This window comes from Meriones unguiculatus, chromosome 9 (assembly GCF_030254825.1).
Source record: "Meriones unguiculatus strain TT.TT164.6M chromosome 9, Bangor_MerUng_6.1, whole genome shotgun sequence".
In the NCBI taxonomy this organism is placed as follows: Eukaryota; Metazoa; Chordata; class Mammalia; order Rodentia; family Muridae; genus Meriones; species Meriones unguiculatus.
Window position 1 is genome coordinate 50,500,046 of NC_083357.1, and position 24,538 is coordinate 50,524,583.

Here is a 24,538-nt window from a genome sequence, read left to right on the forward strand (position 1 = left end):
TAGAAAACATCTTTTACTTAAAAACAAGGCCTCACTGGACCTGTCAACATAGTTATACATGTCACACATGAATACGTCTAACGGTTACAACACGAAACACGACTGACATAAAGTGACTGCTGGCGAGTGTTGGCAATGTTTTACTAGAAATAAATATTACTATTTAAATCACAGGTACTCTCTGCTGAGGTTAAAGTCCAGCAAATAAAGAATTTGCTGGGTGGATTGAGGGGAGGTGTTAGGCCTCTATGAGGGTAAGAAAGTGAGGCCCAAGGAATCATATTTTAGCTTAAGGCAGACCCCAGCATTCACCTTGGACATACAAGGCTATTTAGCACAGTGAGCTTCCTATATTTATAAATACATTCTTCCTTGTGCTGGTATCTGAACATCACACAAAATTTAAAAGAAGGAGGCAGCCACGGAGATTTAAATCCTATAGAAACAGTTAAATCTCAGCTTTGAAATACAAAACATGAGGATGCTTCACATGGTTTTCTGTACGAAAGTCCCTGTTGTGCTGGGTTTGGTAGCATTCACATTGTGCAGAGATCTCCTGGGGAACAGCCAGACACGGAGAAGAACACCTCTGATATGCCACCAGGAGACCTGTGAGTGACGTGGACTCAGTAATACATGTTCTTATCCCACCAGCCTGCAGAGAGAGGAAACAGTAAATCAGAGACAGAAAGCCTGGGGGAGGTGGTGCATGAGCATCAGAGATCGTATTCCTGGAGTGGACAGACATTTCGTCGGTCGGTTGCTTGCTGTGCACAGCCGGTCTGATTTCCAGCTTAGCAAAATAAAAAACAAAGTTTCTTTATATCATTTTACTCACTTCCAGGGTAGTGCCTGATGAAGAGTTTTCTCATCTCATCATACACCCAGATCAAAATGGCATGCGGCACAGCCACGAACCAGTACTGAACCCTGGAAACAAAAGGAGGAAAGTGAGTCCTGGCTAGTCCAAAGAGGTAGCTCCGACCCTGGTAAATGGCAGAGGCAGGAGCAGGGGCAGGGGCAGGGGCAGGGGCAGGGGCAGGGGCAGGGGCAGGGGCAGGGGCAGGGGCAGGGGCAGGGGCAGGGGCAGGGGCAAGGCTTTCTCTTATTTTTCTCTGCTTCACTAGAAATAGCGGATATATTACACTACACAACTCAGGCCTTTCTGAACCCAACCTGGGACTGCTAAAAGCAACACTGGCCTTCAAAGAAACCTGTCGGATGAGAGTGGCCACCATCCAGTTAGCCCTGAAAAACACCTTTCTTTCTTTGGGAAATAGGAAGGTTGAAAGGATGGGTTTCCACAGCATGGGATCCATTTAATCTCTCTGGGAATATTGGAGGATGAGCCTGTGGGAACCCTAGTGTTTATTCAGGTTGTGATAGCTCAATAGCTTGGAACAGAAGTGGGCTTCCTACTGAGTGCCACTGCAGGTCAACTCACCTGAGCATGGTGAAGCTCAGAGCTGTGACACTCCCGAGACCGTAGGAGAGGATCAGTGCGACAATGATCTGTGAGGCAATCCCCACCCAGATGACTTTATTTCTGCAACACACACGAAAGCAAACAGATGCTGAAGACCATGTGTCTGTCTGTGGTCCTGCACACAACAGACCAGGCCACAGGCCAAGGCGGAGGCTGTTAGTGGGTCCCGAGAACATTGTTATCCCCACATGACAGGCTCATTACCCTGAGCTCAGGCAAGGAGGTACCTGAAGAGCCCCTGCTGGAAGATGGAATTCCTCCGGGTTTTCCTGATGATCAGATCAGCAATTTGTTGGACCATGATGGCAACAAAGAAAGCCGTATAGCCTGTCCATTCCAGGTATTTTCTCTGATACCTTGTCTGTCAAGGGGTAGAGACCAAATGAGACCATGAGAGGAAAACTGAAATCTGACCCTCTTTTCACACTTCACCCAGATTAAGGGTAGACTATCTCCTTGTGTTTAGAAAGAAATTATCTTGAAATGGACGATAAGAAAAAGACGTTAACCTAGTAGCCCATTGTGGATTTTGGATTGGTTACACATCCACATCAGTTGCTGAACTAATGGAAAAAGGGAGGAGTTTGAGAGATGAGGCTGAGTCTTCTCGAGAGCTCGTTACCAGGGATAGGTCTCACGACCATTCAGGGAAGTGGAGGTTCTCTGACAGTATGTGTGGGCAGGGAGAAGAGAGGAGAAGGACCAGGCGGTGCTGGCTGAAGAGCTCTTGACTCACCCATTCCTGCCCGTAGCTATCTTCCAAGTCATTGATATCATCTGTTTCCCATGCCACCCTCAAGTTGATGAGGGAGGTGGGCCAAAAGCCCTGCTGGGCGTAGACAGTGAAATATACGAGGAAAGCTCCCAGGGCTTGCATGAGACCTGAAAAAGGGAAGATTCAAATGGGAGTGCTATGCGGGGCCCCAGAGAGCTACCCAGTCCTTGAGGTTTCTGGGCCATCTATCCCCCTAGCCCTGGAATGAGTTCTTTGGGAGGGATCTCGCAGAGTGAGGCATGGCTGGGGGATGGCCAATGATGGTACACCCTCCTCATACCAATGTGCAGGTAAGAGTAGACAGCCAGCTGCTGGTTCACCAGTCTGTCTTTCTTCTTGTGGCGAGGTTTCCTATTCATAATGTCACTTTCAGCTTTCTCATAGGCCAAGGCAATGGAGGGAATCTAGAGAAGGAAAGACCCGTGAAACCAAATCCTGTGGAACAGTGGTGCTCTCACAGGTCCTACTACTAAGCCCTCAAAAGACAGACCCCTATCCCCACATTCAGACTTCAGGAAGTCTGGGCTGGGCTAGCGAATCTGTATTGCAAAACGGGTCCACACTTGGAAAATCACCGCAGGATTAGAAAATGAGCAGATTACAGGGCCTGTCGTATGGGAATATAAATACATTCTGTTTAGGAAGGGTATCTCAGATCCACCCCTCAAAGATAAAAACCTTTTCTTTCCCCCATAAAGCGGGGACCAGACCTAGGTGGCGTACAAAAGTGGTGAATGGAGCCATGGCCGGTGCAGCTTTTGTACTGTCACTTCAGCTTGCTCTCTGTTGCTTTTTTACTCCTTGGCCTGAGTAAACCAGTGCCATATGTGGGCTTTGGTGGAACTTTGTTTAGATGGATACAGTCGGGAAGAGGGGGAGTCTCAGATGGGTGACCGTTGGAAATAAAACAAAACCCTGAAAAATCTCTACAAACACACACAAAATATCCTTCACTGCAAGAGCCAGACCCAACTAAACAACAAAAACTGAACCTGCCACTTCATTCTGTGTTTAGTGAGGCAGTTCCAGATCACGGTTCTCTAACCTAACATGGCTCTACTTCTTCCCCAATAGGAGTTGAAACTGATGAAGGCATATTCTTTGAGAGAGCCAAAACTCATGTCTTTAAAAGAAAAAAAAAATCAGTACTGGAGATCAAGACCCGTGAGCTATATCCCCAGCCCTGATTCTTCTCTTAAGAGTCTTAACATGGAGTGAAATGGTTTCCATTTTGAAACATTTGACTTGTCTTCAGTCCCCTGCTGGGAAGCATGATCTAGGGACCAGCAGAGTAAGTGTCACCAGGGAGCTCATTAGAGGTGGAGATGTGGCCCATGGTACAGAAGTTTGAGGAGCATTGCCTTTGTTCACCATGAGGCTCTTGAAGGCAACAGATATGACCTTTATAGCCTTGGGCTATTATAAGACCTTTTGGTACCACTTACGATGTCTGTGCCCAGGTCGATGAACAGGATAGTGATGGTGCCAATAGGCAGGGGGACCCCAGCAATGATGTAGATCAAGAAAGGACAGAGCTCAGCGATGTTCTTTGTTAGAGTGTAAGCAATGGTCTTCTTCAGGTTGTCAAAGATTAGGCGACCTAGGGACAACATGTCTCTTTATAGGACTTGCTTCTGGTCCCCCAGGAAACATGGCTACCCGAAAGACCCTGAGACCCCACTCACCTTCCTCCACCCCTGTGACTATAGATGCAAAGTTGTCATCTAGCAAGACCATGTCAGCTGCATTTTTAGCAGCGTCAGAACCTGCTATCCCCATAGCAATCCCAATGTCTGCCTTCTTTAGGGCTGGAGAGTCATTCACTCCATCACCGGTCACAGCAACAACTGCATCCTGAGGGGACCCAATGAGGAAACAGAAATGAGGCAGGCAAAAAGACCACAGGTCTGCCAGGGCACTCTGTCCCCTTTTGTCTTGAGACTGGAGAACTACTAGATCCAAATGACCTCTTTGGGAGAGAAAAAGATAAAGATGGTCAATCTTAGAAGCAAGAATAAGAAGCTCTGGCACAGGCATATGCAAATGAATACATCAAGACAAAAATTCTAGCACATATTCCCAAGCAAAAGGAGATGTTTGACAGAGCCAGCCTTCCGTATGGATGGGTTCTGAACCTACAAGTTCAAACATCCATACAGAAACATTTTGAAAACACATGACAACTGTCTATGGTGGTGATGCTTATGCTTTACAGTATGTGAAAAGCTGAGGCAGGAGGATTGTGAGTTTGAAGCCAGCCTGAGCTGCATAGGAAAACCCTGACTCAGTGAACAAAAGCAGGGAGGGAGGCAGGGAGGAAGGGAGAGAGAGAGAGAGAGAGAGAGAGAGATTGAACATGTGCAGGTTTTCTTGACATTATTTTCCCAAAACAGTATGGAATACCAGTAAGGAATATGTCGATATTATGTAGCATTGACATATTGGTATTATGAATCATCTGGAGATGATTTAAGGTACATGGAATGTGAGTACTTTATATAAAAATATTAGCTAATTTTAGGAATGGGACTTGAGCAGTGGTGTGTTTTGTCTTGTAGGTGTTTCAGAAACCACTTCCCCATAGCTACCAGGCTGTTTTCTTGGTTCTATGTATTTACTTTTGGAAAGTCTTTTTGGATCTACATCCTATGACAGCAGCAAGTGCTTGAATGTCTTCTTAAGATAAAATCAAGATAGAGGATGCGTGACTGTGGCATGGTCTCAAGGATGAGCAGAACTTCAATCCTCCCAGCCTCATTTTCTGATGGAGAGCCAGGCCTTCCCTGTTGTCGGGAAGCTGCTGTTGACCTACCTGCCTCTGACAGCCCTCCACAATGATCAGCTTCTGCTGGGGTGATGTCCTGGCAAATACGATCTCTTGGTAGTTGGTTAAAAGCTCATCCAGCTGCTCTGGGGTCATGTCCTTCAGCTCCATGCCGGTCACTACAGCGGCTTTAGCTTCTCTAGAAAGGCCAGCAGAGACCAGGTGAAGCCAAAAGCCGGATCTTGTGTTGAAACACAGCCCTGGGCATGGTTTTCATTCTAAGATGTTAGCTGAGGCTAAGTCAGGAGACCCTTTTCAGTTGTTCTATGACAGTGAATGGTGCTTCCTGGGGCAATGGTTTACTATACAAGGAAGAATAGAAAGCTGGCTGCTTCAGGATGAGTGCAGAGCTCAGAGATAAAAGCTTGCTGAAGTATTCACTAGGTCCTGGGTCTGATCACTAGCACCACAAAACACACCACACCACACACATGCACGCACGCACACACGCATGCACGCACGCACGCACGCACGCACGCACTGTTCTTATGTTCTGTCCCAGAATCCTATTGTGCCAATACACATAGGCAGTACACTTTTTTTGTTGTTTCAGGTTTATAGAGACCCTCTGTATGCAGTGTGCTGTGTTGAGAAAATGGTTTACTGAAGCCTTTGAGCAAAATCATTATCTGCTGACTATAAAAAGCTCTAGGGCCTCTTGGTTATTGCAGATATGAATGTGTACTCCTCTAAAAAACTCTTCAGGAACTTTCTACTAGCCTGTGCAGACCCCAGAATCTACTGCTTGGTTTGCCAATAGGCCAAGCACAGCCTTTAGGGAAGTAGCCACAGGTCAAGGGTGGCTGGCAAGGTCAAGGACAGCTTGAGCTCTTGTACTTCCCATCTCCTGGAGTTCTCCCCTCCCACACACTGAACTCCTTGGGTTCAGTGCTAATGCCAATGCTCCATTACCCTGAAACCTACACGTTTCCCTTGCCAGAAATGGACATGTCTTGCTTCAGCTTCCTTTGACTAATACTGCATATTTTAGCCCTCTCTAAGCTAAACACTGTAGGCACAAGACATTGCATGCCTTATTCTTTATGTGTTATAAGTTTTGAGTTTTTCACTTCCATTTTTCCTGTTGGTAACAGGCCTAAGAATATCCCACAGGTAACATTCCATTCAACCCACCATTCTGAAGCCTTTGATTCATTACGTCATTCCAAGCCTCATACGTCATTCCTCCTCATTAAATCCATTATTTTTCTATCTCCCTGGCTAGATGGAAAGTTCCCCACTGGCAGGGACAGTGCCTGTTCCGGTGTATGGCATAAAGCCTACACTTGAAGCTTGAAGGTAACAACTAACTATTGAAAGAATGAATACATGTATGAAAAAACAAATGATAAGGTGGAAGAAACACATGATTAAAAGAATAAAGCTTCCATTATGCTTGACAAGTAGAAAAGAAGAGCATTTTGCAGGGCTTCACATTATAAAGTCAACTGAATGTGCAAACCAATGCCCAAGATGCTTGCTGTCAGGGGTGCCTTAATTGTTCAACTAGGTCAATAGCAAGTAATTCCCTCTACTCTTTGATTTTCTCTTTCTAAGCTGGGCATGAGGTTTCCATATCTTTTGTCCTGTGCTGCACAATATTTTCATTCAGTGGCGCCGGACCCATAAGATCATCTTGCCTACTGATGTTATCTTAGTTTCTCTAAACATCCTCTTGGATGTTCACCCAGCCATGCAATTATATTTTACATAGGGAATAGCTACAACCAACGTTTTTTCATCGAATTCTAATGTACCAGACAAGAGTATCAATGCAGTGCTCGGCATGAACCAGATACTCATTTTTTTTTTCAGTGAAAAAAAAATGAGTGTAAATTATAAATTAAGCCAACATAGCTCTACCCTGGGAAAGTGTTAGCCAAAAGAGTCAGGTGTTCCTGCTAGCAAACTCTTTAGCGTCAACAGGGCCCAGAGGGTAAGGCCTTCCATTGGCTGTGCGGCTACCTTTTGTTGACTTGCTCCACAGTGATATTGCGGCGCTTTGCGATGTCTTCCACTGTCTCATTGTTGGCTGATATGATTCCTACACTCTTGGCAATAGCTTTGGCTGTAATAGGATGATCACCCGTGACCATAATGACCTAGAACACAGACAACAGAAACTTATGGGTAATGAGGAGCTGTGCAGGCTGAATACTGCCTGCTCTCAAAGGGCCTAGAGAGTGCTGTGTTATTGCTCAGGGGCAGTTCTGAATCTCAGACACCCCTGCTTCTGATGCAGGGATGCACTGGTCCTCTCTAGACCACCCTTTCGCTCAGGCTTCTTACTTAACCCCCAGGACACTAGAGTAAGCCTTCCCTTCTGTCATCATTTCATTTGTGAATGGGCCTACAGTGTCTCCTAGAGACAGTTGTGTGCAGTTTTGTCAGTATTAATTATAGTAGTGATATTCATACTGGACTCACAAGTCATGAAGACAAATGGATTATGGAAAATGTAGTACTAAAACCATAAAGACTATGGTTTTAGTGGTTCTTCGCCCTTGGGGTGGGGTCACATATCGGATATCCTGCATATCAAACATTTACATTACAATTTTTAACAGTAGCAAAATTATGGGGTAGTAAGAAAATAATTTTATGGTTGGGGGAGTCACAGGATGAGGAACTGTATTAAAGTGGTGAAACTTTAGGAAGGTTGAGAAACACTGTTCTAGGGCAATATAATGCCTCTCTCATAGCACCAGCAGGTTCTTCTCACTGTAGGTACTGTGTTGGCTCATCCCATACACATTGTCTTGCTTTTTGAGGACAGTCAGTGGGATCTCAGCAGAGGGAAGGGAGAGGTCTAAAACAGGAATTGTGGTGTTCACTTGAAGAGAACTAAAGACTGTTAGTCTGCTGTGTAGATTGTTCTTAGATAGGGATAGAGCATTGAGAGCGGAAAATAACACTCACCTTGATTCCCGCACTCCGACATTTGGTGACTGCATCTGGCACAGTGGACCGAGGGGGATCGATCATGGACAGAAGCCCCACAAAGCAGAGGTTAGAAGTGGGAAAGTTTATGGTGTCCACATCAAATGGGTAGCCCTGAGGAAACTCATCTTCTGGCAGGTAGAGGTGACAGAAACCTGGGAGAAGAAAGCGCTTTGGAGTTAGTGAACCCAGGATAAAGTAAGACAGAAGGTACAGACTTGGGAGATCTTTATGTGGCCTGGTGGTGGAGGACATGCTTAGCATACAGGAGATACTAGATCTGATCCCAAAGCAGGAGGGAGACGGCATGAAGATGCACATTCTGCCCTTTACTATTTTACCAATACACAGAGTGTGCCACAATGGTTTAATCCCTTAAATTCCAATGCGTGTTTTTAAAGGAAGGCATACGTCATCCAATTCCATCCAAAAGTAATGTCCTGTGTGCTTGTCAGGCCTTCTGTGCTATGCTCTAGAGATGCCACACTAACACGGGGAGACAAGCTTTACTCCTGAAGATGTCTCCGTCTCGGTCAGCGGTGGGCCTAACAGCTGAAGACATGGAGTGTAATAAAACACGGTGTGGATCAAAGCCCAGCGCAGCACTTTAGTCGCTGGGAGAGGCAGAACAGAAGCACGCATGTTTTCCAGGGGAAGAGGGCTGGAGCAAGGAGACCATTTCATGTACATGCTGTTGCCTGAGTTGGGGAAGGAAGGCTTGGTCGCTGGGGAGGGGTAGAAAATTCAGTCCTAATCAAGATAAGTCCAGGAGAGAAGCCAGTAGCAGCCAGGTAGAACCGTTCTCTTCTCTGGGCTATCAGTCTCTGGGCTTGAGGTCAAAGGCGTTCCTGTGTCTGGTAGACCTCCCAGATCATGTGACATCACCTAGTCTTCAGCATGGCTCACTGCTTCCCACATTTCAGTAAGCAGGCTGAGAAGCCAAACAGAAGGTTCCTAGAATGACTCTAGTCAGATGGGGGCCAATCTTTTGTTGAAAAGATTGCTTGGTACTGTGGGCAATGTAGGGTGTGTTTAAATCATTAGCATCTCATTTATGCATTTTCCCTGCTGTACACACTCAAACATCCTGTGGAAACACACATTCCACAGATTCCGACCCAAGCGGTGAGCACTTTTGCTGTGTTTAATGAACCTTATCGTCAGCCATGGGCTGTGAATTCATTGTTCTGTAGCTCTGAATAGGTGCCATTCAGTCAAGCCATGGTTCTGACAGTGGAACACATGGAACACACTGCCCTGTCACATCACTTCAGTGATGGTATTTCTCAAGTTCCTTCCACCTCTAAGAAGCCCTATCTCAGTTCCTCTGTTAACCTTTTCCTGCTCACAAAATGAGAAAAGCAATCATCTCTGAAGTCACCGCCCGCTTCGAAGGAGTTGCAGGCCTTCCTTGCTTGCTTCATAAAGTCCCATCACTTGACCCTTCTTCATACTCTGCCATCTTGTTTGTATCAGATACCTATCCCCTCCCTTGTTCAGCCAAATGACCTCTGAAAGAGACCAGCGCTGCTCCTCTCATTGCCTCCAGCAAGGGTGATCCTTACAAACTCTGTGTATAACTGGCCAGCTCACCCTCATGGCAAAGCTTTCAGTATTCCCCTCTAACTGTAAGGCAGAACACCAGTTTCTTAGCACATATTTAAGGACTCTACATCATAGCCTCTGTCTATCCCTCTAGCCCTGTTTCCTGTACCTACTCCATCTCAGACATCCCGCAACACTGCACGGACCACTTGCTCTACCATATGCATAACTCTCATCCCTTTCTTCCTCCTCTTAGCCTTTGCAGTTCTCTTACACGGATATTTTCCCTCCCTCCATTCAAATACTGCACCTCAAGGCCCAGGTTAAAATGTGATTTCTTCTACAAAGCCTCTGAATATGTCTGGAAGCAATCCCATTCTCCTCAGGGTAAACATAATATCTCTTACGTGTCTCTCTCTTGTTTCTCTCTCTCTCCCTCTCTCTCCCTCTCTCTCTCTCTCTCTCTCTCTCTCTCTCTCTCTCTCTCTCTCTCTCTCTCAGTGCTGGGAATCACGTCAGGCAAATGCGCCATGGCTGAACCACACTCTGGCCCCTCCTGTTCTTCTTGTATGATCCATGTGATGCCATGGCCACTCTGCTGGTTCCTGGGCCTTCTTTCATGACTCTCAGGAGTTCTGCTCCACTCACCCAACACACGCTCGCCCAGGCCTCCCAGCTCCATGTAGGCCGTATGGAAGGCATCAGCAGAGCTCTTATCCAGTGGCTGCTCCTGGCCGTTGATCATGATGGTACTGCACTTCTCCAGGATCCTCTCGGGGGCCCCCTTCATCACCATCAGGAAGCGCTTGTCATTAGGGTCATCTGTCTCGTGTATGGAGAGCTGAGAGGGCATGGATTGGGTAGGTTAGCCATGGCGTCATTTACAGGACAGGCAGGGGAAACATTTCTTTCCTTTCTGCTTGCCTTCAGAGAGTGAAAGCAAACAAAGAACATGGCAGCCCCAAGCATGGACTCTCCTTTGCCATTTGCAACTAATTAAAAAACTGGATTTGGGTGACCTCTGAGGCTGGAACAAGCCATGGACAGTGGTGTTGTGAGAGTTGGGACTGGCTATCATCTACATGGGTATATGTATGTATGTGTCTGAGTGCATGTGTCTGTGCAGGTGCAGGCACCTTTGTATGTATGAGGTTCACAAGTACATGCAAATGTGTGTGTGCACATGTATATGTGTGCATGCATGTGTGTGAGCGTGTAGAGGCTAGAAGACAAATGTAGGTATTGTTCCCTGGTTGCCATCCACCTTGCTTTTTGAGGATCTCCCACTGGCTAGGCTGGTTGGCCAGTGAGTTTCAGAGGTTCGTCTCTGCCTCTCTGACCTGATTTTTCACATGGATCCTGTAGATAAAACTCAGGTCCTTGTGTTTGCCAGGCAAGCGCTTCGTTGACTGAGACATCTCCCCAGCCTTGAGCAGCCATTTGCAGATGCTGAGCTGCCAAGGCCAGGTCATGTCTCTCTCTGTTTCAGGATGGATCTAGTCTTATTATCACATCAGGGAAAATGGTGGACATGTGAAGAAGGCACCATTACAAGCAGCCTTTTAGGAAGCCAGTGATAGGTCAGAATTGACAAGTTTAACACAAATATTTTTGATCCAACAACTCTAACACACACGAGCACACACACACACACACACACACACACACACATACACACACACACTCACACACACAATCATTCAAGAGAGACTTGGTGTCTTTTCTCTTTTTTAAAAAATATTTCTAGGACTGAAACCCAAAGCTTTGTAAATGCAAAGCATTCTACTATTGAATCAGATGTTCCAGACCAGGAAGCTTTGAAACCTTTTTGAAGAAAATAAGACATAAAGAAAATTGCCACAACTTTTGGATTAATAGTTAATTCCAAATCAGTAATTGCTAGACCCTGAGTTATCAAAAACAAATATAAATCTTAAGAAATAATAGAAAGAAAATAGCTTTGCCAGTTTCCTTTTTTTTTTTTCAGTGACCAAGAAAAGACATAAAACCAAACAATTAACCAACCAAAACTCACCCCAACCCAACCTAACCCAAAGCAAAGAGCCCCTGTGTCGATTACTGTTATCACCTTCATTTTCTGAATGGTAGGACGGAGCTCAGTGGCAGAGTTTGCCTAACACATGTGCAGAGTTTGCCATCTGAGATCTCCCCCCCCCCCATTCAATCCCCACAAAGAAAAAGCTCTAGAGTCAGGTGTGGTGGCACATGTCACATTCACGCAATGATGAAATCACCTAGCATGACTACACTTTATTATTATTCAAAGCCCAAGTCACACCCCTCACCCTCAGCTCGGCCTTCTGTAGGAAATCCCACCTGCCGTAGGACACCGGGCAGGCAACTTGTTGGTCCAAATTGAAAAAGATAGATGTGATTGGTTATTGGCTATTGTTGTGATGATTCGATGCAATTAGGCGTTGATGGCTCCATTCTTCCTGAGTAGTGGGTAGAAAGGAGGTCCCTACCAATGGCTTATGGAATGGAAACAAAGCACAATTTGGCTGGTCCTCAGAAGGGCTTGTCTCTTTCAAGGGCAGTCTCAAGGAAGCTTTCTTCATGTGGCCTGCATGACATGTGTGCTTCTGCGAGGTAGGTGGATTCTGTATGTATTCTAGCAACTCAAAACTGGTTGGTGTCACTTGGACACTGTGAGGCTGTGATCACAACACAACACATCTAAGGGTTTTGTTCCTACTCTATGCATTTGGATTTGCTGATCCCACCTATAGATCTGGTACAAGGACCAGTGAGATAAAGTAGGTAAAGTACCTGATTTATATAGTCTGTTCTCATATCCTTAGGGGATTGGCTCCAGGGCCCAAGAATATTAAAAATCTAAGATGCTTCTCATAGTTATGTTACCAGACCTATTATTTACACAGGACCTAGGTGCGTTTCCCATGTCCCTTAAATAACCTCTAGATGACTTAAACTACCTAACACAATGTCAGTGCTATGTAAACAGGGAGTGTTTCATGTCTGTCTCTGTGTGAACATACATGTAGGACACATGGGCTGTTCTTAGAACAGCAGACCCTAAGAAGCTCTTTGCTTGTCTTTCTCTACCCTACTTCAGGGATAGCTTTCTGTCTTTTCTTGGTGAAGAAGAGGAGGAGGAGGATGAGGAGGAGGAGGAGGAGGATGAGGAGGATGAGGAGGAGGAGGAGGAGGAGGAGGAGGAGGAAGAGGAAGAGGAAGAGGAAGAGGAAGAAGAAGAAGAAGAAGAAGAAGAAGAAGAAGAAGAAGAAGAAGAAGAAGAAGAAGAAGAAGAAGACTGGCAAACCTGCCCTGGTTTGACCAATGTGCACATCCACATCTCCCACCCCTCCAAGGTCTTTTGAAGCCAGGAATGGTCTGGAATATGGATTAATGAATAGATGAGTATGGTAGAGTGTTGTTCTAGTGACAAAGATTGTCATTTGTGAGGGAAAACTCACCTGAAATTTGTTGGTAGAATTAAAAGGAATTTCAGCAACTTTGTGGTTTCTTTTTCTAATTTCCATCACATCACCCAAAATAACCTCTGAGAATTTTAGAAGAGCAGTTTCTGAGGCATCTCCAACCACAATTCTCTGGGAATCAAGAGATAAATGTTTATAGCACATCACTTAGTTTTTTTTTTTTTTTTTTTTTCTTCATCATCTAGTTCTTTTGTGACTGTTGTCAATGAACCAACTTGCCTTTAGCACCCCAACCAACACCTGGTGACTAAATTTAGCACCCAGCTGAAGAGAAAAGGATGTCATCCTATGACTATTAGTGATTGAGCCAGGACCATGGTAAGAACATAAGCCAATGGTGCCACCTACAGGCACTAAGGAAGTTTGAGCAAGTGGGAGCTCTGTCGTGGAATGGGGCTTCCTGAGCTATGGCCTGCTTGAGTAGGAGACCTAAGATCAGAAAAACAGCCTTCTAGAAAGCAGACTGCCAGGAGTGGAGGTGTGTGTGTAGTAAATCATGGAGGTTCCTGAAAAGCTGTCTGTGGTCAAGATTCATGTGGCAGAAAACAAGGACTCAAAGAAAAAAATGAGCTAAGTTTGGTGAAGGTAAAATCAATCAGTATTTAAGAAAAATCAGTGGCAAATAAAGAAGATGGAGGGGAAGGCTAAAAGCAGGGAGGCTAGTGAAAGATGGTTTGGCGATTTAGATGGGGGGAATGGTGATAACAGAAGTGTGGAGTTGTGTGTATTTCAAGCCAAGAACTTGGTGGCTCTCTAGATTGAAGAAAATCAAAGATAGTTTCCAAAACCTTGGCCCAAAGACAAGTAGAACGACTGACTACGTCAGTGGAAACATTTTGACATCCTATTGACTGGAAGCCAGGCTAGGCACAGAAGTTCCAGGGGCACACAATCAGCTTCAGTGGAGGGAATAAGAGGGAGGGAGACAGAGAGAAAGAGAGAGAGACAGACGGACAGAGACAGAGACACACAGAGAGAGACAAAGACACACACATGTGCACACACACACACACACACACACACACACACACAGAACACAGGTAGACAAGGAGGAAGGAAGGCAGGGAGTATGTCCCAGGACCACTTGACATTCCATATTCTAGACAGGAGGAGAATCCATTATGTAAGATCAGACCCCTTATTTCCATCCAATTGTATTTTTATACTTCAGGAGATAGAATTTATGTATCAAGGAACTCTGATTGTGTATGTCCACATAGTTTCCAGGACTTAGGAGAGACAATTCAAGACACATCTGCTTCTGGGAATGAGGAGAAATCTGGATTTCTGCCAAGCATCCTTTCTTGGATTTCTCAGTGATAGACAGAGTGAAGAAATCCTTCTGCTCATCTGTTCTTACCAGGGCGAACTTTACACAGGTGGAGAGACTAGATCAAGCACACAAGTGGAACACACAGAGTGACCCCATGCTGCCTGTGACAGAAGACCATGAGTGGCTGCAGCTTTACCTTCATGATGGGGACGTTCTCCTGGCCAGGTCTGAACTCTGCTCGGTTGCACAGTGTTATTATCTTGGACAAGGAGGCCCAGGTTCCAGAGCTTTGGTCAAAGCCTTGTTCTAAACGCAGAGAAAGGACAGTAGTTAATGTGGATGATGGGCTTGCCAGGCTCGGGTCACATAAGACCAGAGAGCCTCAGACAGACGTATTGCTTGGTCCTTGCCTTTGGGCTAGAATGCTCCATATACTCACTTGTCTGGTTTTCGCTTGTATCGGCCACAAAGATCTGATTGTCAAACCATAAGTGAGCCACAGTCATCCTGTTCTGGGTCAGGGTCCCCGTCTTGTCTGAACAGATGATGGAGGTGGAGCCGAGCGTCTCCACCGCCTCCAAGTTCTTCACCAGGCAGTTCTTCTTAGCCATCCGTTTTGCTGTCAGTGACAGGGTAACCTAGCAAGACGAGAGAAAGACACTTTAAGAACAACCATTTTGAATTCAGGTTATCTGGGACTGATTTTCAGGAGAGAACAAGGATACTGTTAGTTCAGACATGCTATTACAACGACAACAAGTCTGGATTAGTAAATTAAAAGCCCACCCCAAAGCCTTATTAACCACAATCTTAATAAAGATTAAATACAGGGCACTTTCCCCATCTCTATATTCTTTGAAGAAAGTGCTCTGGAAGTCCACACGCAACAAAGACAGGCCACGTGGCCATGGCTGGAACTCGCACTATTCATGAGAGCTTAATCAGCTGAAGTGTGGTAAATTGCCTGCCTAGCACTTGTCCAGAACCACAAAACAAAACAAAACACCAGGAAGTGAGGCCTGGAACTCAAAGCATTCTTCTGTCTTCGCCTAGACAGCAGTCTGCCTCTGCATATAGCCCTCTTCCCTACCTCATGGCCCCACAGGGGACTGGGGAGGAGGGAGCTTTTGTCTAAGGACTGAATTAGGCGGGCCTGGGTAAAAGGAGACAGGAGAGCCAGGGCTAAGTCTGAGGTTAGGTAAGGAAGAGGTTGAACTCCTTTATAAAAAGAAGGGGTGAGAAAAGGAAGATTTTAAAAATCAGGGAAATGCATTGCTTCCAGAAATTCTATAAATAGGGGTTTAAGTTTCTCTTCTCTGGATATTAATGGGGGCAGGTGGGGGGGATTGAAACAGCCTATGTGAGTTAAAGCTGGATTCCCTGAAAATATAAAGTTTCAAGGACAGCGCATCCAGATGTCAGAAACATCACAATTCTTTTTGTCAACCAGTCTACGAAACAAATTCCTCAGACTGTCCCATGGTGGTCTCTGGAAGGGAGGGTGTCCTGCTCGGCAGATGGGGGAAGCCACGGCTCTACGGTCACAGTGTGGGGATGCAGGCACACTCACAGTGACAGTGGCCAGGAGGCCCTCGGGCACATTGGCTACAATGATGCTAATGAGGAAGATGATGGCGTCGAGGACATAATACTTCATGCACACGGCGATGATGAAGAAAATGACGCCGATGGAGACAGCCACCCCTGCCACAATGTGGACGAAGTGCTCGATCTCAATGGCGATGGGGGTTTTCTCACTCCCAACGCCGGAAGCCAAGGAGGCTATGCGCCCAATGATGGTGCGGTCGCCTGTGTTGATGACGATGCCGGTTGCCGTACCTACCAGGGGAAGAAGACATTTTACTCCACGAGTTCTGCTCACGGCCGTCTCTGGTGGCCTGCACAATGAGCCAGCACACGACAACACAGAGACTAACATTAGTTCTCTGGCCCCCTCAATTCTGCACTTTTTTTTTTTTCCTGAAAAAAGCTTTACAGCAAGGCACAGGAGAGATGAAAACTCCATGCCCAAGAGAGAGAAGCAATACAGGTGAGGCATGCATCCCCTGAGAGGCTTACCTTCCAGGCATGTCGTGGAATAGAAGCCTATGTTCTTAGTTTCCAAGGGATTTTCGTGGGTAAATTCAGTTGAACGAGCCTGGGGCTCAGATTCTCCAGTGAGAGAGGAGTTATCTACCTGAGAGAAAATTCAAAAGGAATTCAAAGTCAGCTACTTTAACGACTACTTTTTCTTCAAATTAGGGAGAGAGTGTCTGCTAGCCCCCAGCAGTCTCCTTGAGGAAGGCACTCCTTTATACTCACTTTGCACCCTTGGGAAGACACTAGTCTGATGTCTGCAGGGATCTGGTCCCCTCCTTTAATCTCCACAACGTCCCCGACCACCAGCTGCTCTGCCGGAATGATCTTCTTTTCTGAATCTCGAATGACAAGAGCTTGCTGTGGAAGGAAGCCATGACAGAGGCCTAAGTTTCTGGGGAGCACGGCAACGTTCCCACCATCTGCACCTGTGAAACCCCAGAGAGGCAGGCCCACGGCTGCCAGAGTGGTGAGGGCAGAACCGGAGACTGCTTCACATGGCTGTCAGGACCCTGAGAACCAGTTTTTCTTGCGGTCTGTTCTTGGAGCCAGAAAAGTCTACCATTGCTTGGCAGATATGATAAATGGAGATGATGAAGGTGAGGCCTTCTGCCCAGATGGCCAGGCAGGTGAGTACCAGACAAAGAGCTAGACTACTGCTCTGATGGGGGAACTTTAGAGAAGAGATGCCCTGCTTCCTGGTGCTGCAGGAGGCATCTCTTATACCCAGCATCTTTCCTTCTAGCCGCCAGTTCTTACAGCCAGGGTCAGAGAGGTTTCCTGGCTATGAACTCGAGGATTCCTTGGGAGAAGAAAGAAGCACTACGTCTCCACAGGAGCATTTAGGACAACAAACAACAAAAGTGAAAAACAGCCACAAACAGAGTAAACTGGATGGATGTCCTTGACTGTCAGTGAGGAATATTCAAGACCAACATAGTGCAGCGACTAATGGTCTGTCCTGCTTTTCCCTTGACTGAGCATTTTCCATGATCTCACTTCAGCCCTGTGATCACCTCAACCCTGAGATGAGCTAGGACTCGGAGACGTGAGGTAATCTGACCAAGATGTCCCAGACAGTAAGGAGTGGGGCCACGGCTACCTCCTTACCCAGTATTGAGGTAGAGAGCAGAGCTGGGTGGCCCCTACTCACCTGAGGGATCATCTTACTAAAGCTGGCCATGATGTTGGTGCTCTTGGCTTCTTGGTAATAAGCAAAAATCCCCGTTAAGACAACGACCAGGACAAGTATGGCGCCCAAGTAGACCTGGGTGGGGAGGAGAGGAAGCAGTTAAATAAACAGAGGGTGAGAACCTCTAACCCAACAACCCCAACTCTGAAACAGTCTAGTCTGAGCACCGCTGTGACTCCCAGATGGAAAATTTCTATCTGATCTCATGTGACAGGTCGCAAACACGGAGAGGCTAAAAGCATTGCCAAGAATTAACTTCAGGCTATGAAGATGAGGTATACATGAAGGAAACAAACGCTGTGCTAATGTTAAGGTCTCTTGTTTTATATACACACACATTCAACTGTCCCCTGTCTCTCCCCCACCCACACACCAAATCTGAAAATCTAGAACATTTCTTGTTGCTCATATTCACTATCTGCTCCTGTGCCAGCCTAGGGACCATGGATATGTCCTCCAAAGAGGGGCCTATCTGGTACTTAACATCATTGACCTCATGCAACACCTAGCTTTTGGCAACTGAGCTGGTTCCTTTCTCTTAGCACGGTATCAGCTAGTTCCTTTCTATGGGCTTGGCACTGGGTTGTGAGCAGGTACAGCTGTCCTCCACGGGAAAAGGAGAGATTAGCTTTGAGGAACGAGCACTCTAAAAACACTTCATGGTAATTTTTCTCTCTCTCATTACGGATAAGTGTTTGTCTGTATTCATGCTAAAATTCATGCTTACATCGTCGGAAAATGAAATGCCACTTGCTTCACAGCGGGGAGGATGCCCAACTTCCCCATATTCCTCACTGCCTGGTGGGAGTAGAACCCTAGCTTTCACCCAGCGCTGTGCCCAGCGACGGCCTCACTTACGGACGGCTTCACCCTGTAACCAAGCAAATCCCATGGTGGCTGCTTACGCTGTCTAGGGATGCAGAATTGTTGACATACTGGATCACGTATGCGATCCAGCACAAGATGGCACCTATCCATAGGAGGATGGAGAAGCCCCCCACCATCTGCTTGAGGAACTTGATAATCTCTGGAGTTTGCTTGGGAGGGGTGAGGGCATTGGGCCCATCCCGAGCCAGGAGCTCTGCAGCCCTGATACTGGAGAGACCCTGAAAAAGCCAAGAAAAGACATACATAGAAACAGCAGTCGCTCTTCGTGTTTCTGGGGGGTTGTGGTTAGGTATTCACACTGCCCAAGAAGGCTCCGGGAGAGTGAACAAGGCCTTGTTCTCCCAACTCCCACCTTTCTTTTTGGACAAAGATTACTTTTGTTTTTAATGACAGGGTACCGTATGGTATGGGTATTCAATATGTATACATTGGAAAATATTTAAGTCATCTTAAACATCTGTTTCCAATATACATTTCTTCTTTTGGATGGTATTCCAGGGATGGGACTCAGAGCTAGGAAAGTGTCTATCTCTAAGCTCTAAAACCCTCTTTTTACTTTTTATTTTGTGATACTGATACGTAGTCCGCACTGGCCTTGAATTTGCAATCCTTCAGCCTCAGCCTCCCAAATGCTTTGGTATACATATATGCCACCACACCCCACAAAAACTCTCATAGAGACTATCTTATAGATATATTTTCTTCCTAATTGTGCTTAAGCTAGAGGTAACATCTCTGTTTTGTTCATTTTTGAGTCTGCTCTAGGGTCTAATGTTTTTGCTTGGTAGTGACTCAAATATTTGTCGTGTGACTAGATTTTGAGTTGCCCTTTACCCTGGCACTCTTTTTTCCAGAACTTCTTTCGTTAGCAACTGTTGAACATTTCTACGAAGTAGTTCCAGAGATGTTTTTAGTAGTACAGCCAGCCTGCTGCACTCACAGATTCCACCAACCCTGGATTAAACATCCAGCCACGCCTATGATGGCTGCATCCATACTGAACATATACAAACCCCTTCCCTTCTCCTTATTCCTCAACAATACAGCCTAAGACTCACTTACACAGCACCTGAAGAGCATTAAATATAAATGATCTAGAGGTGATTTTAAGTATGTGGGAGGCTGTGTGTTGGTCCCATGCAAATATTGTGCCATTACAGAAAGGACTTTAGTGTTTGTGGATTCTGGAACAAATAATTCAAAATAAAACTCACCACTGTCTCTGCTTCTACCCACCCATCACCTGACCTCCTCCTCTTGCCTCTAACATGGCAAACAAAATTGGAGATTAAGTCAAATCTCCTTGCACCAAGATCTAGTGTCATTTAAAAAACTCTCTTGAATCCTCCCTTCCACTGCTCTTTCTTTCCCTCTTCCTGGGTTACCCTGCTTTGGACTTTCATTTTAATCCTATCTTACTTTTATAGTCCTCTTCCCCACACCTGCTCTCTCTTTCCAGACCTGATTTTTTTGTAAGATTACTTTCATCTAGAAGTTGTGCCTGCTTATACAATTAATGTATCTCCTCTCCGTCAGCTCAACATGGAAAAGTGTAACGATTTCACTGATGACTTTCCCTAGCCTCTCTGCCTCACCGTTCTTTGGCCTTTTCCACACACATGTTAATCTGGCAAACCCAGATTGTTCTACACACCCATCTTTACCCTTTCTGAGTCCCAGGTATTCCTCAGACTTATATCTGGATCATAATTCTGAGCCCCCTTTAGACACTATAGGCTGTTCTGGCCCCTCTGTTCAGAAATTACCCATCTCTCCTTGCACAGTTTCAAGCTCTCACCATCACCATTGTAACCCCAGTTATATAAAGTGAATGCCAAGCTTCCTGGCAATCTGCTGCCTTCACGCCAGCATTACACACTCCTGTTTCTCTCTCACTGCCAATGTGGTGTGAACCACAGAGGTTTTTTTTCTTTTTTCTTTTTTCATTTGAACAAATGAATATTCATTTTCTTTCAAGAGGCTCACACTTGGGCTAGAGGGATAGTTCAGTGGGTAAGAGCACTTGCTGCTCTTGCAGAAGGCCTGGGCTTGGTCCTCAGCACCCACACGGCAATGCAGAACCATCTGAAACAGTTCCATGGGATCTGATACCCTCTTTTGGCTTCTGCAGGTATTGCATGCATGTGGCACATTTACACACATGCAGCCCCAAACACACACACATAAAAATAAATAAACAAATGATTTTTTTTAAAAAAAAGAGGCTTAAACTTTTGAAATTGAACTTGGATTTGAATTCATAGAAGGAAGCGATGCCTGTGTAGTGAGGAATTTGTAAAATCCCGAGGCCACGCCACGGTGCTCTGGTACCTTGGGCTCTGAGAGGCAGACTCTGGGCCCTTACCATCTAACAATGACCTCCGTAGCCTCCATTAAAGAGAGCCCCATGCACCATTTTATTTCATAAAGCATCTTCTGGCCATGATTTTGAGGAAGGTCTATATAATAGACAGCTCCCTTGCTGTCTATGCTTGGGTGTCTAGCTCAGGAAAGCAGCCTGGCTGAGGCCTTGGATCAGGCACAGCATACAGAAAATGAAAAGTTTCACAAGTGTGGTGCTCAGTCACCCAAAGCCCAAGCACACCAGCATTCCTCTTTGTACAGTTAGGACGCTTGTTCCCCCAGACTCACGGTGCCCTGATGGCTTACCCGGATGATATCTGTACCATACTTCTGTTCCAATTCTGTATTGCTGAGTCTGTGGTCATCCTGAAATTCACAAAAGGAAAGGCAGTAAGCGACATCGCTCCAAAAGACTCCACCCACTTTGAAAACAGGAAATAGCACTGAGGATAGAAGGACCAGGACGCTTGGTGGGAAGGAGGGAAGGCAGTACAGTGAGTAGGGATGCTAGTGCAGGAGAACCTGGTCTGAGTCGCTGCCTGACCTGTGAGTACACCCCGCACTGGCCACAGACACCGGGCACTGCCCTGGGGTCTTATGAGCAACACGATGCTTCTTTGCCCCAGCCTGCCCTCTGGTTCATGCAAGCCCTGGCACCTTCATCTTGAAGCCACAGGCTAGTTGGGTACTTCATTTGGACCCAGATGCTGAGACTGGCTGGAGGTGATGAGCATGAGGTGATGTACATGTGCGATGAGAGCAGGAAGGAAGGGAGAAGCAGAGCGAGGCTGTGGCTGTGGGTGCTCCATCTGCTGCTGAGAATTAGGGCAGCCCAGGCTCACCATTCAGAATGGTGAGTTCCAAGGCTCTCGTTCGCCACAGAGATCAAGGTACAAAGGCATTCAAGCACCATGCCTGTGGGACTCTTGTAAGAAGCTTGAGAAAGCGGAGGGAGAGCTAGTGGCTCCCTTCGTACAGTGAAGCAGGAAAATGGGCTCAGGCCATGGGGATGATTTTTTTTTTCTATACAGAATTAAAAAAACTCAAACAAGAAAAATTCTCATCATAGTTATAGGAAGAGCTGAGCATGATGGTTGATGCCTGTAATCTAAGGATTTGGGAGGCCCACACAATGCTATCAAAGTCCAAGGCCAGCTGGGCCACATATCAAGTCCCAGACCAATACGAATTTTATAGCAAGACCCTGTATCCAAAGATAATACAGATAAGTAGATATGGATAAAAATTTAAAAATTAGCAGGCTTATGAGAAAACAGGTGTATATTCAAGTAGTAATCTCAAGGGAAAACAGGCGTGTATTCAATCTGAAACACCAGAGACCTAGTATTGCTCTTTGCCCTTACCTACCTCAGTTTATCCTCTCTACAACTATAACAGATAGGCATTACTTTTCTCCTCTTTAATCAGGTCTCAGAATGCAGCCCAGTCTGGTGGCCTTGAACTCATGATAACTGCCACCTTAGCCTTCCAAGTGCTGGGGATAAAAATGAATGAAAAGAGAAAAATAACCAAAAATAAATCAATAAAAGCTGGGCATGGTGGTGCATGCCTTTGATCCCAGCACTTGGGAGGCAGAGGCAGGTGGATCTTTATGAATTCAAGGCTAGCCTGATCTACAGAGCAAGCCCAGGACAGCTATGGCTCTGTTATACAGAAAAATCCTGTCTTGAAAAACAAATAAACAAATAAAGAGAACGAGAAAAACGACTGTAGGACACATTGAGATTTAAACATAGGTCAGTTCAACTTGTGAGCTGTGTCCTCAGATGTCTATCAGGATGCATGCACACAGCAGCGTAGCAGTGCGCTGTTAAATGTCTAACAAGCTCTCCAGGAAAGTTAAAGAGCTCCGATTTGTAGTGTTTGTTGGTTCCTTGTGAGGCTCTCACCGTGCCAAGTTCCTGAGTCATGAACTGGCAGCCTAGCCTCAATGTGCTACTTGTATCCATGTAGCCCAGGACTACAAACACAGGGCTTTGAGGTCAGCCAGCGGATGACCCAGAACAATCGCAAACTCCCTCTGGCCTTCCTGAAAGGATATCTTACATTTCACATCCAGAGCAGCTGTTCATTAAAGCGGTCAGTTTTAATAATCCAGTATCCTTCCTTTGTAGTAATAATAGCGCCCTTTCATAAAGAAACTTACTTATAAAACATAGCTCATTTCCCCCTCACAACCTTGCAAGCCATTTCCCATTTTACATAGGGAAACCGGGGGAGGGGAGTTTCCATCTTGCTAGCTTGATTGTGCCCAGTTACAGCTCAGTCCTGGAGAAAGACCTGGATTGAGCCTGTGATGGTGGAGTCCAGGCCCAGCATTCTACCCCTGGAGCTGTTCTTTCCAGGAACACAGTAAAACCTCACAAGGCCTGTGGCTTTGGTTTTCTCTCCTTGGAGGCTGTAGCTCAAGTACTTTTTCTTGCCGGGGAAGACTGACAAGTTGTTATTTACAGCTCAGAGAAGCAGCTGAAAAGGAGAGGAATGGGTTCTGCCTCTGGCGCTTACAGGTAAGCTCCCCATTCCTACGTAGGGCTGTCTCCAAGCAGAACGCAGGAATCTGGCAGCAAGGTCAGAAGGTGACAGAAGGACAAGGAAGGGCAGGATCCAACAAGGGAAGATACTATCACACTCTTAACAGCAAACAGTTTGGAATCCCTCCAGGGTACTCCAGGACATTGAGGCTTTTATTCCCCTCCCCTTTACCAGAGGGAGGTTAGAGAGACAAATTCTCAGGGAAAGGGGGCACCAGACTGACCAGATCAAGTTCTTTCTTCAGCTCTTCTTTCTTATGAAGTTCCGAGTCCTTGTTCTTCATTCCCCCGAACTTTTTGTCATCCTCCTGGTCTGTGGGCTTGACATCTTTAGTTCCGTTGAGCTCCACAGAATAAATTTCTGTTTTCTGGAAGAGGAGAGAGGTGCAATATTAGCCGCAGATGGGTTTTCTTGAAGAGGTGCCTAGTTCCTCCCAGAGGATGGGGAGATGCCCAGAGGAAGGAGGGCGCTGGCCTTTCATTCCCACCCGGGGAGAAAGTGAGGACCTGACTGTGGGAAGTCTCCCTCCTTCCCTTGCAAAAATATTTCCTTTCTCTGTGTAGACCCAAGGCTCGCTGGCACTGCCCTGGCAGCAAGTTTTCAGGGACCCCTTCTGTGGGGTGAGGCAGGTGGAAAAATTAATCCGTTTCCCCAGCACCTTGGTCCACGGGTCACACCAGCTGTGTCACCTTTTTTCTTAGAGAAGCGGTGACCTTTCAAATAGGCTCGTTGCAAGCATGGCTTTTCAGACCAGCTAGCATCCAACAGAAGCCTAGCGTCATCTCCAAACTGGAGCTTGCTGAGCAGGTGCAGCGTGGCTGGCTTGGCAACCCTAGGGACCCTTCCTACACATCTATACTAACTGTTCGCTGTCTGTCCTAACTACCATAAATAAACATTCTTGGTGGCTGGGAGAGAGTTTAGTGTTAAGGTCGTCCACCCGCTTCTGTCCCAAGACCGTGCATTTCTTTTTCTTTTTTCAGCTCTTCCCGATGGCGGCCTAAGGTCCCCACTAGACGTGGAAGCTACACGCACCCGGTGCATGCTGTGGCTGGTGGTCCAACCCGCTGGCGAACGTAAGGACAGAGTATGCTGGTGCGCTGCGGTGAGCCGGCCGAG

General features: G+C 46.2%; 1 protein-coding gene across 1 annotated transcript; it reads right to left on the bottom strand.

The window, feature by feature from the left end:
• On the bottom strand, nt 1-24,538 carry Atp12a (ATPase H+/K+ transporting non-gastric alpha2 subunit). Its single transcript, XM_060391147.1, has 23 exons — nt 24,455-24,538; nt 23,643-23,786; nt 21,173-21,232; nt 18,520-18,720; nt 17,576-17,689; nt 16,648-16,782; nt 16,405-16,522; nt 15,896-16,164; nt 14,765-14,963; nt 14,522-14,631; nt 13,029-13,163; nt 10,219-10,411; nt 8,005-8,180; nt 7,051-7,187; nt 5,074-5,224; nt 3,947-4,115; nt 3,707-3,861; nt 2,542-2,665; nt 2,223-2,368; nt 1,714-1,847; nt 1,445-1,546; nt 839-930; nt 1-655 (listed from the first exon to the last, which is right to left on the bottom strand). Exons 1-23 carry the CDS (start codon nt 24,461-24,463, stop codon nt 627-629), a joined length of 3,102 nt encoding a protein of 1,033 aa, XP_060247130.1. The 5' UTR covers nt 24,464-24,538; the 3' UTR covers nt 1-626.

What these genes read in the sequence shown, in the direction of transcription:
- Atp12a (XM_060391147.1), bottom strand. An exon ending in ATTCTACCAACAAATTTCAG is followed by an intron (nt 10,412 to 13,028) that starts GTGAGTTTTCCC and finishes ATGCCCTCTCAG; the next exon opens with CTCTCCATACACGAGACAGA. An exon ending in CATCAGGCACTACCCTGGAA is followed by an intron (nt 656 to 838) that starts GTGAGTAAAATG and finishes CTCTCTCTGCAG; the next exon opens with GCTGGTGGGATAAGAACATG.